General features: G+C 44.7%; 1 protein-coding gene across 1 annotated transcript in view; it reads right to left on the bottom strand.

The window, feature by feature from the left end:
- Window positions 1–15,646, bottom strand: part of MKLN1 (muskelin 1) — a 1,607,387-nt gene that overhangs the window by 1,105,412 nt on the left and 486,329 nt on the right. Inside the window, exon 6 of the mRNA XM_044087317.1 lies at window positions 11,299–11,376. Coding sequence (XP_043943252.1) covers window positions 11,299–11,376 — 78 coding nt within the window. The remainder of the gene's footprint in view (window positions 1–11,298; window positions 11,377–15,646) is intronic.

Below are 15,646 nucleotides of genomic sequence, written 5' to 3'. Positions count from 1 at the left end.
CATAATTATTGAAGTTCTGTTGAAGAAGCTGGCTCGAAGGGAGGAAGGGACAGCTTTTCCAATATGAAGTTGAGGTCCCAAGCAGGGACTGGTGGTTTCCTTGGGGGTTTTATATTCTTTGCCCCTCTGAGGAACTGCCTTAAGACAGGATGAGAGAATAAAGGAGGATCTGTGTTGTATTGTGCAGAAATGGTTGAAGTGTGGATTTTGATGGAGGAGAAGGAAAGTCCACTGTTTAACATCTCAGCTAGGTACTGCAAAATTTGAGGTAAATTTATTACCCAAGGATTCTGGCCCTTTTCTTGATTCCAGGCACAAAATCGTTTCCATTTGGCGGAGTAGGCTTTTCTAGTAGAAGGTCTTCTGGCCTCCAAGATGACATCTTGCACCTCCTTGGAGAGGAGGGTCTGTTGGGAAATCAAGGAATTCTCCATGCAGCTAGATTTAGGGTTTTGAGCTGGCTGTGAAAGGTTTTGTAGTTGTGCTGGGACAACAGAAGAGGGACTAGAGGTAGGATCCATGGTGGGGAATGTGTCAGGCTCTTCAGGAGCGGATACCAGTGTTGTCTTGGCCAGTCTGGAGCAATGAGAATCATTTTTGGCCTCTCTGCTCTGGCTTTTAATAGAACTTTGGGCAGCAGAGGAAGAGGCGGAAAGGCATAGACTGTCAACGTTGTCCAATTGAAAGAAAGTGCGTCCACTTTCCAGGCCTGTGGATGATAGGTTCTTGAACAGAATTTTTTCAACTGGTAATTTCTGTGGGTAGCAAAGAGATCTAGGTCTGGCTGTCCCCATGCCTAAGTTATCTTTGTGAAAACTTGAGGATGCAACTTCCATTCGTGTGGATCTGTCATATTTCTGCTTAAGGCTGTCTGCCAGTGTGTTTTCCTTCCCTGGCAGGAATTGTGCCTGTAGTTGAATTTGCAATCCCAGTGCTGTGTTCTATAGGGTCATGGCTTGCCTGCACAGGGGGTATGAATGAGTTCCTCAGAGGGGCAAAGAATATAAAACCCCCAACACTGTGGTGTTGTCTGTCCTTATCAATAGCTGGCCTGGATGCAGTAGGTCTTTGAAGGTCATAATAGCATTTTGCACCGCTAGCATTTCCTATTTGGTTGATGTGTAGGTGCTTCTCTTTTTGGGACCATTTTCCCTGAATGCACTGATCTGTCATGTGTGCTCCCCAGGCGTAGTCTGAGGCGTCTGTGATGATCTGAGCTGCTTGAAGTACACAGAAAGGGAGACCTGTGTTTCTTTGGCATGCTTGAGCCCACCACAGAAATTCCTTTTGAAGGCATGGAATGAGTGGTATAATTGTTTCCAAGCTGTGGCTGTGTTGAGACCATAAGTTTTTTAGGTACCATTGAAGTTTCCTCATATGCAGCTTTGCACATGGGATTAGTAGGATGCAAGATGCCATGAATCCCAGAGCCTGCAGGACTTTCCTTGCAGTCAGCCAGGTGAAGGTTGCCATTTTGCTGAAGTATTGAGACAGTTGCCCTTGTTTGTCTGGCGTGAGGTAGGCCATCTGGGTGGTTGTATTCAAGCTGGCACCCAGGAAAATTATTTGTTGAGAGGGTATTAGTTTTGATTTCTTTTTGTTGACTGTGTATCCCAGAAAGTTCAACAGTTTTATTACAAACGCCAGGTGTTTCAGTAGTATGTCCTTGCTGTCCGCTTGGATCAGGCAGTCGTCCAGATATGGGTAGATTTGTATTCCTTGTAGTCTGCAGAAGGCGATTACTGATGCCAGGCATTTCGTAAACACTCTGGGCGCAGTAGATATGCCAAAGGACAATGCAGAGAATTGATAATGGGTTGAACCTGCAAGAAATATGAGGTACCTTCTGCAATCTTGTCTGATAGGGACATGCAGGTATGCCTCCTTGAGGTCCAATGTTACCAGCCAAGACTCCTTGCCCAGCATGGGAAGAAGCTGCTGTAATGTGAGCATCTTGAATTTTGGTACCTGTAGATATGTGTTTAGGATGGATAGGTCTAAGATAGGTCTCCAATCTTTGTCTTTCCTTGGTACCAGGAATAGTCTGGAATAAAACCCTTGACCTTGTTCTTTTCCAGGTACCTCTTGAATCGCTTTCATGTCCATGAGAGCTGAAATTTGTTTTTGTGCCTCTGCCCTTTGATTTTGTGGCAGGTTTGGCATGCCTCTCATTTTTGGAAGGGTGTGAAAGTGGAACCTGTAGCCACTGTCTATAATGTCTAGAATCCATTTGTCCTTTGTAACAATATGCCATTTTTTTGAGAATAATGCCAGTTTTCCGCCCAAAGGTGCTGCCATTAAAGCTTTGCTTGGCAGGTATAGGAGGAAGTCATTGTGACTGTTTTCTAAATGACTGTGATCTATCTTCTCCACCTCTTGGGGTTGCTGCTTGCTACTGTCCGGGTCTGAAAGATCCTTGAGGTTGCCCTCTACCACTTGGGCATCTGTATCTGCCACTTTGAGGTCTGTCTGTGGTTGGAAAGGACCAATTTTTTGAAGGCCAGTTTCTGCTGAAACGTGGAGGTTGTACCTGCAGGAAATCTTTCACTGTTTGCATTGATTTCGCTTTTTCCTCCATTTTCTTTAGAACCTCCTCAGCTTTAACACCAAACAATACATCTTTTTGAAGAGGTGCATCTAATAATTTAGCTTTGACATGATCTGGTAAGGCTTGCTCTTTGAGCCAAGCATCCCTACGTATAACGGACCCCGTAACAGCAGCTCTACATGAGGCCTCTAAAGCATAAAAACCACACTGCAAGGTATGTTTACCCACTTGCTCTGCACCATGTAACAAATCCTGCAACTCTTTTAAATCTGGTTGTTCTGGTTGTGTCATTTTGCTTTTCAACTGAGATAACAAAAACTGTTGATACTTTAACATATGGAACTGACAGTTTAATGCCCTCATGGTTAAAGTGGCCGAGGTGTACACCTTTTTCCCCCACCTTTCTAAAGCTCTGGAATCTCTCTCTGAAGGTAATTGTTTTTTAGCAGTAGAGGCCTTAATTCCCTTGGGACCCTGTGAAATAGTTTCTGGGTCAGCAGTATGGCTTTTGTATAGGAACTGGTGAGAATCAGGAACCCAGTAATACCGGTCTGGTTTAACAGGAGCTGGAGGCAAAGAATCTGGATTAAGGCTGGCTTCTGTGTACACATCATCCAATATATCTAAAAAGTACAGTTTTGTACCTACCATAAATGTAGATGTCCGATAGGTATGCATCTGCAGTCCTTACATATGGGTTGTCCTGCCTCAGGCAGCGCTTCGGTCGGCCGGATTCCAAAGTCTGGGTCCGGCGTCAGCTGATGTCGCCCCTTCCCCGACGTCAGAGTGCCTGGGGTATAAAAGCGTCAGCCGACGCCATCTTCCTCAGTTTTAATTGCCCCAGATGCCAGGTGCCCTCTAAGGAAGGCTAAATTTGGTTGAAATACAAAATATTGCAAACATGCACAGTAATATAAAACAAATACACCATAATAGATAACCCCAGCTAGCTATAAGAGAGATAAGTACCCAAGAAGTACCACAGAGGGGAAGGAGGGAGGGTAAACCTGACTGGAGATGCATACCTATCGGACATCTACATTTATGGTAGGTACAAAACTGTACTATGTCCTTCAAGGATGCATCTGCAGTCCTTACATATGGGTAGAATACCATAGCCAAGCTTGGGGTGGTAGGCTCTAAGAAAATGATGGTGTAGCTAAAATGCCCTGCAGGACTGCCGTAGCAAAGCCTGCTCTGGATCTGGAATATAAGGGTAAATTGTAATGCTTGGAAAATGTATGCACGGAGCTCCATGTAGCAGCTTCTAAAATGTCCTTGGTAGCCACCCCTCTTAAGAAGGCTGTGGAGGTGGCTGTAGCTCTGGTGGAATGAGGTCTGATGTTAGCTGGCACAGCTTTTCTATGATAAGAGTAGCAGAATCGAATGCAATTTCCTATCCATTTTGAAATTGTCTGTTTGGAAATTGCTTTTCCTTGAATGCCTGCAGCATATGCTACCAACAGCTGGTCAGTTTTTCTGCAAATCTTAGTTCTGTCCAAGTAGTAGCGTAACTGTCTATGAATGTCCAGGGTATGCAGAAGTTTGTCTCCCTTGTTTTGTGGGTTTGGAAAGAAGGTAGGCAGGTGAATAGCTTGGTTCAATGAGACCCTGGATACCACCTTTGGCATGAATGAAGGATTGTTTCTCAAGGAGACTCTGTCCTGATGAAAAATAAGAAATGGTTGTACTGCCATGAGTGCCTGCAATTCAGATACTCTTCTTGCTGAGGTTATGGCCAGAAGGAAGGCAGTCTTCCAAGACAGGAACTGTAACTCTGAAGTTGCTGCTGGTTCAAAGGGAGGTAAAGTCAACTTTTCCAACATGAAGTTAAGGTCCCATGTAGGCACTGGTGGTTTTCTTGGAGGATTGATGTTTTTAATTCCTCTTAGAAACTGCCTTAGGAGAGGATGAGATTATTCTGCTGAAATTGCTGAAGCATGAATTTTTATGGAAGAGTAAGAAAGGCCATTATGGAGCATGTCTGCCAAGTATTCCAGGATATGTGCCATGCTCATCACTGTGGCATCTAGGCCCTTTGTGGTGCTCCAAGTGTGGAATCTTTTCCATTTTGCTGAATATGTCTTTCTCGTGGAAGGTCTGCGAGCTTCCATGATGATATCCTTCACTCTCTTGGATAGCTTTCCCTGGTGAGGAGTCAAGGTATTCTCCAGGCTGTCAGCTGCAGGGTTTTCAGGCTGGAGTGCAGAGTTTTGTAATTGTGCTGTGTCAGAAGGAGTGTCCATAGTGGTAGAGGCCACGGTTTCGTGTGCGACAGGCTCCGTAACAGTGGGTACCAGTGCTGCCTTGGCCAGTCTGGGGCTATTAGAATAATTTTTGGCTGCTCTGTCTTGATTTTCAGTAAGACCTTGGTCATTAGTGGGAGTGGTGGAAATGCATACACTGTTAGAGTATTCCAACTGAAAGAGAGGTCCACTTTCCATGCTTGTGGGTGGTATGTCCTTGTGCAGAATTTCTTCAGCTGATGATTGTGGTGGGAGGCAAAAAGATCTATGTCCGGCCTCCCCCATGATTGTGTTATCTGAAGGAAGATGTCTGGGTGCAGCATCCATTCGTGTGGGTCCATGGTATTTCTGCTTAGGCTGTCCGCCAGTATATTGTCTTTTCCTGGCACAAACTGGGATTGCAGCTCTATATTGAGTTTTAGGGAAAGTTCCCAAAGATTCATTGCTAGTCTGCAAAGAGGGTAGGAATGGGTACCCCCTTGCTTGTTTATGTACCACATAACTGTGGTATTGTCTGTCCTTATTAGCAGGTGGCCTTCATGTAGAAAGAGCATGAAGGCCTCGATTGCATGAATCACTGCCAGCATTTCCTTTTGGTTTATGTGCATGTGCAATTCTTTCTGAGACCATAGACCTTGGATGCATCTGTCCTCCATATGTGCTCCCCATCCATGGTCTGAAGCGTCCGAGGTAATGGTTTGGCTGGTTACTGGTTTGCTGAAAGGCAGGCCCCTGTTTGACTGGCTTGCTTGGGCCCACCACAGGAATTCCTTTTGAAGGCATGGAATGAGTGGTATCAAAGCTTCTAGGCTGTGATTGTGCTGAGACCATAAACTCCTTAGGTACCATTGTAGTTTTCTCATATGCAGCCTTGCTTGTGGAATCAGAAGAATGCACAATGCCATGTAACCCAGGGCCTGCAGGATTTTCCTTGCAGTCATCTGAGTTTGTTTTGTTAGATTTTTGAAGTAATCCGGTAGTTGTCTTTGTTTTTCTTCTGTGAGAAAAGCCATTTGGGTGGTTGTATCTAGTTCAGCACCCAGAAAAGTTATTCTTTGGGATGGCACAAGTCTTGACTTGTGAATGTTGACTGTGTATCCCAAGGCCTGCAGTAGGCGGATGGCATAATTCAAATGTTTTTCCAAAGTTTGTTGGCTGTCCGCTTGTATAAGGCAGTCGTCCAGATACGGGTATATTTGAATCCCCTGAAGTCTGCAGTGTGCAATTACTGATGCCAGGCATTTCGTGAAAACTCTGGGCAGTAGATAAGCCAAAGGGCAATGCTGAGAATTGATAATGCTCTGAACCTGCAAGAAATCTGAGGTGTCTTCTGCAACTTTGTCTGATAGGGACATGCAGGTATGCCTCCTTGAGGTCTAGAGTTACCAGCCAAGACCCCTTGCCCAGCATGGGAAGGAGTTGCTGTAGGGTCAGCATTTTGAATTTTGGCACAATGAGATAAGTATTCAGTGCGGACAAATCGAGAATAGGCCTCCATTGTTTTTCTTTTCTTGGGACAAGGAATAGTCTGGAATAAAATCCTTGGCCTTGTTCTGCGAGAGGAACCTTTTCTATAGCTTTCATTTGCAATAGGTTGGCAATTTGCTTTAAAGCCTCTGCCCTCTGATTTGGTGGCAGGTTTGGCATTCCCTTTCTTTCTGGTAATGTATGGAAATGGAACCTGTATCCTTTGTCTATTATTTGCAGTGTCCATTTGTCCCTTGTAATACTGTGCCAATTTTTTGAGAATAAGGACAACTTTCCGCCCAAAGGTGCTTCTAAATTGAGCCCTGGTCGGCGGGGTCAAGGTGAAGTCATTGAGTCTGTCCTTGTGCAGCAGTTGTTGGACCTGCACTACCTCTCTGGTTAGGAGGCTGCCACTGACATCCTCTGTAGGAGCCTCTAGCTTGCCCTCTACCTCTGGCACGCCTGTTCTTGCCTCTTTGAAATCTCTCTTCTGGGAAGGACCAATTCTTAGAAGGCCAATTTATGCTGAATCTTGGTGGTTGTACCTGGAGGAAATCTTTGACTGTTTGTACAGATTTTGCCTTTTCCTCAAATTTCTTTAAGACCTCTTGAGCAGTGGAGCCAAATAACTTTTGCTTTTCCAGTGGAGCATCCAGAAGCTCAGCCTTAACATGATCTGGCAGAGATTGTTCCTTCAGCCAGGCATGTCATGACTGCACCTGTCATTGCTGACCTACATGAAGCTTCCAATGCATCATAACCACACTGCAAGAAATGGTTGCTAACCTGTTGTGAATTATGTACCACATCCTGAAGTGACTTACGATCTAGGGGTTCAGGCGAAGACAGTTTTTTCTGCAATTCATCTAACAAATACTCTTGGTACTGTATCATATGAAATTGACAATTTAAAGCCCTCATAGACAGAGTGGAAGAAGTGTACACTTTTATACCCCATCTCTCTAAAGCCCTGGACTCCCTTTCAGAGGGGTGGATTTTAGAAGTGGCAGCTGCAACCCCTTTAGGACCCTGGGAAATAGTTTCTGGGTCAGCAGAGTGGGCCTTGTAAAGGAAATGATGCCAGTCCAGGACCCTGTAGTACCTATCGGGTTTAACAGGAGCCAGAGGAAGGGTGTCAGGGATAGTGCTAGACTCAGAATACACATCATCAATGACACTTAAAACAGGAAGAATAGCCAAAGGTCTATGCTGAGGTAAATGAAAAAAGGTCCTTAATCTCTTCCGGGAATCGGAGAATTCCTGGCCCTGCCATTGGAAATGCTCTCTCATGGAGTGAAGGGTCTCCCCAAAGGACAGCTCTTCAGGAGGGGAGGCAGATGGAATAGATTCCTCTGCATCAGAATCCTCGTAGGCCATGAAGGCCTCCTCCTGGTAGTCTGATAGAGCAGAGCCATCAGAGGCCTCATCAGAGGACTGAGGTTCAGCAGACTCAAACCTGGGCCTTTTGTCTAGTGGGGGTTGAGCCCCTCTGTCCGGATGAGGCTGAGAACCCCTAATTAAGGAAATACGGTCCTCAGCCAAACGTAGTATCTGAGAACCTGTAGTGGATCCCTGAGAAATAGACTTGGGAGACAGAGTTTTTTGATGCTTAGCAGCTTTAGCCCTAGTGAAAGCTTTTATGGACATGGATGCAGGGGGCCTGGCTGCCCCACGTGCTGGAGTAGTTTTGTCTAGGGGAAAGGTGTCGGTAGGTTCTTGAACACAGATTTCCGAGGGTAATTCTATAACAGACTCAGAAAAGGCCTCCGGGACCGAGGCTGTCGGTTGAGCGGTTTCTACGGACAGAAGTACCAAGGACTCTGTTTCAGCAGAGACACTCGCGGCAGGCCTAGGAGCGGTTTCAGCCGAAACCACGGTCCGTGTGTGTCGGTCCTTGTCCTTCCGTTTCTTGGTTAAATGAGAAGTCGGAGTCTCCGACGGCATTTTATAAGAGAAACTAGCCCCCAAAAATTCCTCTGCAAACTCCGACCGACGCCTAAGAGTGCGTCGATTAAAGGAGGCACAGGCAGTACAGGCCGAGATGTCATGGTCTGGAAATCCTTATGAGGTATTTGTTTCCCACAAGTCAAGCAATTATTAACTTTAAGCGTTTGATCTGACATCAGCTGAGGCAAGAAAGAGTTTCCAACGGGGTACTTAGCTTTTTGAAGTCTTCGGTAGCTGAAGTTACAGGAGCTGGCCGACCGGCACTTGCGAACTGCTTCTGCTTCGGGCACCACGCGGCAAGAAAGACTGAGGAACATGGCCGGGCTGACGCCTTATACCCCAGGCTCTGACGCCGGGAAGGGGCGACATCAGCCGGACCCAGACTTTGGAATCCGGCCGACCGAAGGGCTGCCTGAGGCAGGACAACCCATATGTAAGGACTCCAGATGCATCCTTGAAGGACATCAGGAGGGATAGCCAGGGGCCTATGCTGGGGGAGCAAAAGAAAATCCCTGAGCCTTTTCTTGGAATCTGAGTAATCTTGGCCTTCCCAGTGAAAGTGTTCCCTCAATGTATGTAGGGTTTCCCCAAATGAGTAGTCCTCAGGGGGGGAGACCGAGGGAATAGACTCCTCTGCATCAGAGTCTTCGAAAGGAGAATAGACATAATCCTGGTCCTCAGAATGTTCAGAGGTAATAGAGGCTTGATCTGAGGAAGGGTAGTCTTCCTCTAATCTGGGTCTTTTGTCAGAGGGGGGTTGAGAACCCCTGATAAGAGTAATCAAATCCTCAGCCATTTTGAGCATCTGTTTTTTAGGCATGGGGCCTTGAGAGGGGTCTGAGGTCCCTGTTTTTGGTTTTCATGGCTGCTTTAGATTTAGTGAAAGCTTTAATAGAGAAGGAGGAAGGCCTGAAGACACCTTGAGAAAAGGCAGGCCTGTCTAAACTCTGAGTTTCCCCGCCAAGAGTGGCGTCGGTATCTGCAGTAGGAATGGGGCGAGGCCTGCGACCTCGGGTACTGAAGACACCGGTAATGTAGTGTCATCGGTACTCAGGGGCGGCGTAGGCGCCTCGCTGAGAACCGGAGAACCGGTAGTCGGCCTTAGCGTGGTGTCAGTAGACGGTGCGGACCTCGTATGTCGGTCCTTATCTTTGTGTCTTTTACTCAAAACTGGAGTCAGAGTATCCGACGACATAACATAATTAAATTTTTTACCAAAATAGTGAAGGGTGAACTCCACTCGGCGCTTAATAGTGCGTTTGTTGAATCTGGCACAAAAACGGCAGGCCGGGACGTCGTAGTCTGGGCCTAAGCAAGGTATACAGAAAGAGTGGAAATCCTTATGCGGTATTTGCTTCCCACATGAAATGCAATTATTAACTTTGTCTGACATCGGTCTGAGGCAAGAAAAGTTTCCCCAATGCGGTACTTAGCTTTCAAGAAGACTTCGGCTGAAATATTTTCGTAAATCTCAGGAGCTGGCTGACCGGCACTTGCGAACTGCTTCTGCTTCGGGCACCGCACGGCAAGAAAGACTGAAGAAGATGGCGTTGGCTGCCTCTTTTATACCCCTGCCACACTGATGTCAGGGAAGAAGCGACAACCGACGCCGGACCTTGACTTTGGAATTCGGCCGACCAAGGACCCGCCTGACGGCAGGATAACCCATCTGTAATGACTGCAGCTGTATGCACGATGAACATCAGTGAAACACAAAGAACATCAGAAACCTCATACTAGAGGATGCTGACCTGTAGAGGCAAGGAAGCAAAGGTCAAAGACATTGCATTCTAAAGTGAGACAAGACAAGGCTGCTAAGTACCCTTACCTTCTGCTTTTCCATACATTTTATGTGCAATGTTCCCTCTCATTGCCGCTTGACTCTGGCACTGGCCAAGACTCAGGCTTCAAGTTTTTCAGATTTGAAACTTGACAGCAACAGAAGCAATTCATGCCAAGATCCTAACCCAACAAAAAATCAGTACCTATGGAGATTCTCAGTCAGTATACAGGTACTGCAGGCACATTTGGTGGGCATATGCTTCTTGGGAAATGAACAATGGAACTTTCTGAATGAGGCATGTTAAGAAGAGATCAAAACTGTTTAAGTGGTTAGAAGGATCTAAGGTCAGTGGGGGTCTGCATTTCCCTAAACCTAGGTGCAAAGATGCTACACATGTCAAAGACTGCATACCAATACGAGACTATTTTTAAGAAGGTAGTAACCAACATCTTCCACCCACTGCACTTTCCTTAAATCAAGCAATCATTAGAAAAACTTGTTCATGTGACGGACACCAAAAGACTATTGTGCAAATACTGTAACTAATCAAACGGTATTCTAAGGCCAGAAACTGAAAGCCACAGAGGAAGTTTTCATAAAACATAAGGCAGGACTTTGTCACCTGCTATGGCTACAAACAGTGTCAAGCAGCATAAAAAGCACCTGATTATAGTTTTATCCAAGAAGTACTACAGGAAGGAATACGCTGACAGTGACTTGTGTGTAAACTTAAAATGGCTCGCAAGGGCAGTTAGCCTAGTACAATCTATGAACCTATGAACATCAAACCTCATACCTTACAATGAGGAAACACATTTTTATTATCATTGTTCATTATATAATAAATCACCTTTGAGAAAACTTACAATGACAAGTAAAAGAATACATTCTAGAAAACAAGAAAGTAGCTACTGAAATAACTTTAGGGGTAGGCAGACTGGCAAGAGAAAAAAAACAATAAAAGAAATTAAACCACAACCAACCCTACAAAGAAGGGATTACTGCCTACATATTATAATTACTGGTGATAGACTACAGTGAAAGGAAAAAAACAGACACAAATTTAACAGCCTGCTCGATGGTGCAGTCCTCTTGTTAACCAGTAATTCACATGTATTATTTATATCCATTCATAATACAGAATCGCTGATTTATACCAACATCTGAAAATTCTGGAGCTGAAATGAGAATTCCCTGAAAGCAGGAAATCATTACTAAATATGGGAAATTTAGTGCGTTATTGTCAGGGCAGAAACAGACCACATCAGCAATATGGGAAATACTATATAAATGGCAGGATGCCTCACCTTTGGTACTTTTAGGGATGATCTGACTCCACTTAGGTTTGTACTCCTGCTGGCTGATATACTGGTTGAACAAGCCATCTGGGGGGAAAGAGAGAGACTTCAATGTAGAAGACATAAAATGAATGAAAAATGAGTACTATTTCCTTAATTTTGGTGATAAGACTGCTGCAAAACAGTTAAACATTTTAACATAGGCGCAATAATAAAACAGGTGCTTCTGTGAAAAGGCAGCGATAAGGTATGCACAAGTAAAGGTAAAACAAAACAAAAACACAGCATACTACATGGTTAAAAGTGAGGTAACAGTGCTGACAAAATTATGCTGACACACTGCTAAAGAACTGATACAAATGCTACAGCTTTATCTTGTTATACCATAAAAAGTGAGGCACTAGCATTTCTAGTGTCAACTGTGGAAGAACTGCTGCAATATCACTTGAAACATGGTTACCAAAATAAGGAAGTATGAGATAATGAAAAGGCAAAAATAACTTCTTCAATTTACTGCAAATAATCTGTGCATCTGGTGATTAGGGGAGTACAAACCTCCCAGAAGGCAAAAACAGTAAAGTACTCACAACATTTACAGTACAATGTACATTTGCTTTTTAGCAACAGACAATTAGCTTCTCTTCTGCATTTTAAGTGCACGTGACTTAGTACACCCCCTTATGAGTGGAAAAAGCTTACTTTATGATCTACATAATTATTAGGAAGCACACTGTTCAAACACAGCTGGTCAAGAGCACACATCCCCTACAATCTTTCTGCAAATATCCAAATAAGTGTTTTTGGGGGGTCAAGCTCTCTGCACCCTCTTCACACACCCACAACCGATAAATACTGACCCTACAATCATAAGATGTGAGGAAAGGAAAAACTTTCCTTTGACATATACAAAAATCTCAAAGACAAAGTGATCCCACTGTGCCTAATAAACTAAACTTCAATCTGCACTAACCTCTTACATTGATCAGTCAAGTACAGGCAGTCGGAAACCAACAAACTAACCTTCAATCACATACATGTAAACAAAATTAAACAGGTTACTCATCAGAGTACTTCAGTTTTGGAAAATTCTTATCACACATGGCCTCAGAACGGTGTTCTTTTTGTTCATGTACCAGAAACATGGTCTGACTGTCTCACTGGATAAGAAATGCAAAAGCATTTTTTTTTTTTGTAAAGGCACTCATTTTAACTCCACCAAGAAAATGTCAAGTCTTTTCTCTAGAGAAGACCACACTCCATGTACCATGCGTGAACCTAGTAGAACTCCGTCGCATCCTACTGGCTGCTGAACATCCGTCTTTTTTTCTCATCAAGGTACTCCAACTGACAGCACAATCACAGCTGGTCATCTAGGCAGCCAACAGAAAAATTTTATCTTTAAACTATATGCTCCCACATGCATGCCCAGAAGTACTTAAAGGGCATGCATGCAAAAAGCACAAGGCTGTCACTCACTTTCACAAGTGATGCAATAACACAAAAACCTTACCTTTCTTAGAAGCAGATGCCTGTAATGTTCTCTGGCTTCTATCAGGGAACACCTGAAGACCAGCTCCACCCCCAGTACACTGCAATCACTTCCCATTCAAAGAGAAGTGAGCAGACACTAACCCTTTCATCCCTCTTCCTCCCAACTCCACTATTCCAGCACTGAGATTAAAATTCTATCCCACTTGTTTAAGCTGGAGTTATGGCTTTTTCCCTCTATAACAAAGACTCAAGAGAATCACTAACAGGTTTGTTGATTTACCAACAGGAAAAACTCACCAGAGCAACGGTAGAGGACTGGCTACCACTCCATGCAAAGGAAATTAAGATGCCAGCGGAAGAGGATCCAGACTGTATGTGGTGGCTCTGTGGCCACTGGCACCAGAAAGTCCAATGCAACACACGTCTGGCATCAGGAAGTTTACAGTAACCATCACACCTAGAAGGAGTAACAGTGTCTTCATCTCAAGCATACTGTGCATCCTCAACCAGTAAGTCAAGGTCAGAACTAACCTTAACCCTGAGAAGCATACTCTGGCTAGAATCGCAGGCAGTGGATAACATCCAGCTCCACATCAATTAAAGACATTCCTCTGAGCAGGAGTCATAAAGGAACTCACTCAGTTTAGATGACCCTTAGGGACTGTAACCATGAGTGTGTCACTGTGATAATGCTGCCAGTGAGTCCCTAGGCTGGGCCACATGGGTAATGGCACACATGGAGGACCTTCTCCTGAAAGGCTTCAGCCAGCAAAGCCAACACATTGATATGAACATTGGGCATTGAAGTAAGGCCAAAGCGACAAATTGACGAGAGTGTGCGCCCAACTCAACACAAGGGGAGTCCCCTGTATTGTGATATATACCAAGAAAGACTCAGACAATTCTTCTGTGTGGTCCCCAGAGGCTATTGTGCCAGCATGGATCCACCACTTCCAGTAAGCCCATCCAGGTGCCCCTGCAGCAACAAAATGATTATCCTAAACTGGATGCTAACAGATGTGCTGGTTGAGGTCTACAAGATCTACAGTGAGATGGAATGTGCTCATCTTCCACATGGCCAGAAAAAGGTAAGCATACATCAATGTCCTTCATTAAAATGGGGACAGCCTTAAGACCCCTGTGAGTAGTACACTTTGGCCCTATCCCAAAAGGTCTGCTAAGATGGACCAATCCATCAATGGAGTTTTTTCTAGAGGAGGACCAATGATGTTTAAGATGGGGTGACAGCAATAATGTCTACAACCCAGTGGTCTTTTCAGATTGTCTTCATCTCATCTGAGAAAACTGAGAACCACCCTTCTCTATAGGCAGTCTGAGTCTAGTCAGTACTGGGTCGGAGTAGTCAGCAAAGTTGTTCTCTTGGGGATCTTAAGATGGGGGAAGTGGCAACAGTGTAAAACTTCACAGCAGTGATCTCAAGGCCTCCAGCAACACTCAAACCAGCATAATTCTGGGTAAGAGAAGGTATTGCACTGACTCTGATAGTTTGGTTTTCAGTGTGTATGATAGTGCTCATACAGTCCTCATGACCACTTCTGATTGTGACCCTTGTTTTCAGAACCTTCCTTAGGAACTGAAGGGTCTTCCACGTTTGGGGTTGGTTAGGCTTGGAAAAAAAGGGTAAAGTGGAGTTGTAAAGGTCCATCATACAAAAGATGGCCTGCTTCCTCCATAGGAAAAAGCAAACACTAATTTATGAGCTAAGTGATACAAAGGAACATCTCTCCCCCATTACACACACACACACACACACACACACACACACACACACACACACACACACACACACACACACACACACACACACAAAAGGCATACATGACATTATCCAAGTTCATCCTTCAGGGAGATCAGTGTCATCCATACTATGCATAGAGGAACACCCCCAAGACAGCATTCCTTACTAAAGTATCTGCACAGTTAAAAATTAGACACACACATCTAACTGCAGAAGGCACAATCAAATTCTCTACAAGTTCGTCAAGTTCAACCCTGAATCAAAGAGGTCCTTAACTTTATTCAGAGTCTTCCTAATCACATAGTTCTAGAACTGGAACAAGGGAGACCAAAAGACAGAAGACACAAGACCCGGGTCCACTGAATAAGGGGGATGAAGCCATGACTATGACATAGACGACCCAAAACTGATTTAACAGCTCAGGTACTGGAGGAGTTGAGCAAGGAAGGGTGGATGAAGCATCAGGTATCACATCACCTTCCTTATCTTGGCAGGAAGGAGACAATCTTACTCAATGTAATGCTGATATCTGCTAATGAGAGACAGAGGGAGGTGCATGGCACATAATTAGAAGTTATGTACCTACCATAACGTTCCATGTTAGTTGTCTTCTCTCGCCTTCTTTCTTGCTGGATGGGTTCGGAGCCGATCCTCGGCTCCGACTCGGCACTTGCTTTAGCTTGAGAACTCCTTTTACCAGCTCGAGGCAACCCTATATCCCATGATGCAAGGCGGAACTACCTCAGATCTCGTTTGGTAGCTAATCTACCCTGCTAAAGACTATCCTAACATAATTAGGAACATAAGTTCCTAACAGAAGTCCTCATATGAAGGCTCAGGAGGAAACAACCTAATAGGAACTCTTCAAGATCTGTCCAGGCCAGGGGAAGGAGGGAGGGGCCTAGAAAGAAGGCGAGAGAAGACAACTAACATGGAACGGTTATGGTAGGTACATAACTTCTAAATGTTAAGTTGTCAATCTCGCCTTCATTCTTGCTGGATGGGACCGCGTCCCTAGCACCTGTATCCCGGGTGGCTCAATGGAACAGACTCTTGAGAACTGTGGAACCAAAACTGGCCCTATCTCTGGAGGCCAAGTCCAACTTG

The sequence above is a fragment of the Protopterus annectens genome, chromosome 11.part0 (assembly GCF_019279795.1).
Source record: "Protopterus annectens isolate FY-2018-M chromosome 11.part0, PAN1.0, whole genome shotgun sequence".
Lineage (NCBI taxonomy): Eukaryota > Metazoa > Chordata > Ceratodontiformes > Protopteridae > Protopterus > Protopterus annectens.
This window is presented reverse-complemented; position numbering and strand designations above follow the sequence as displayed.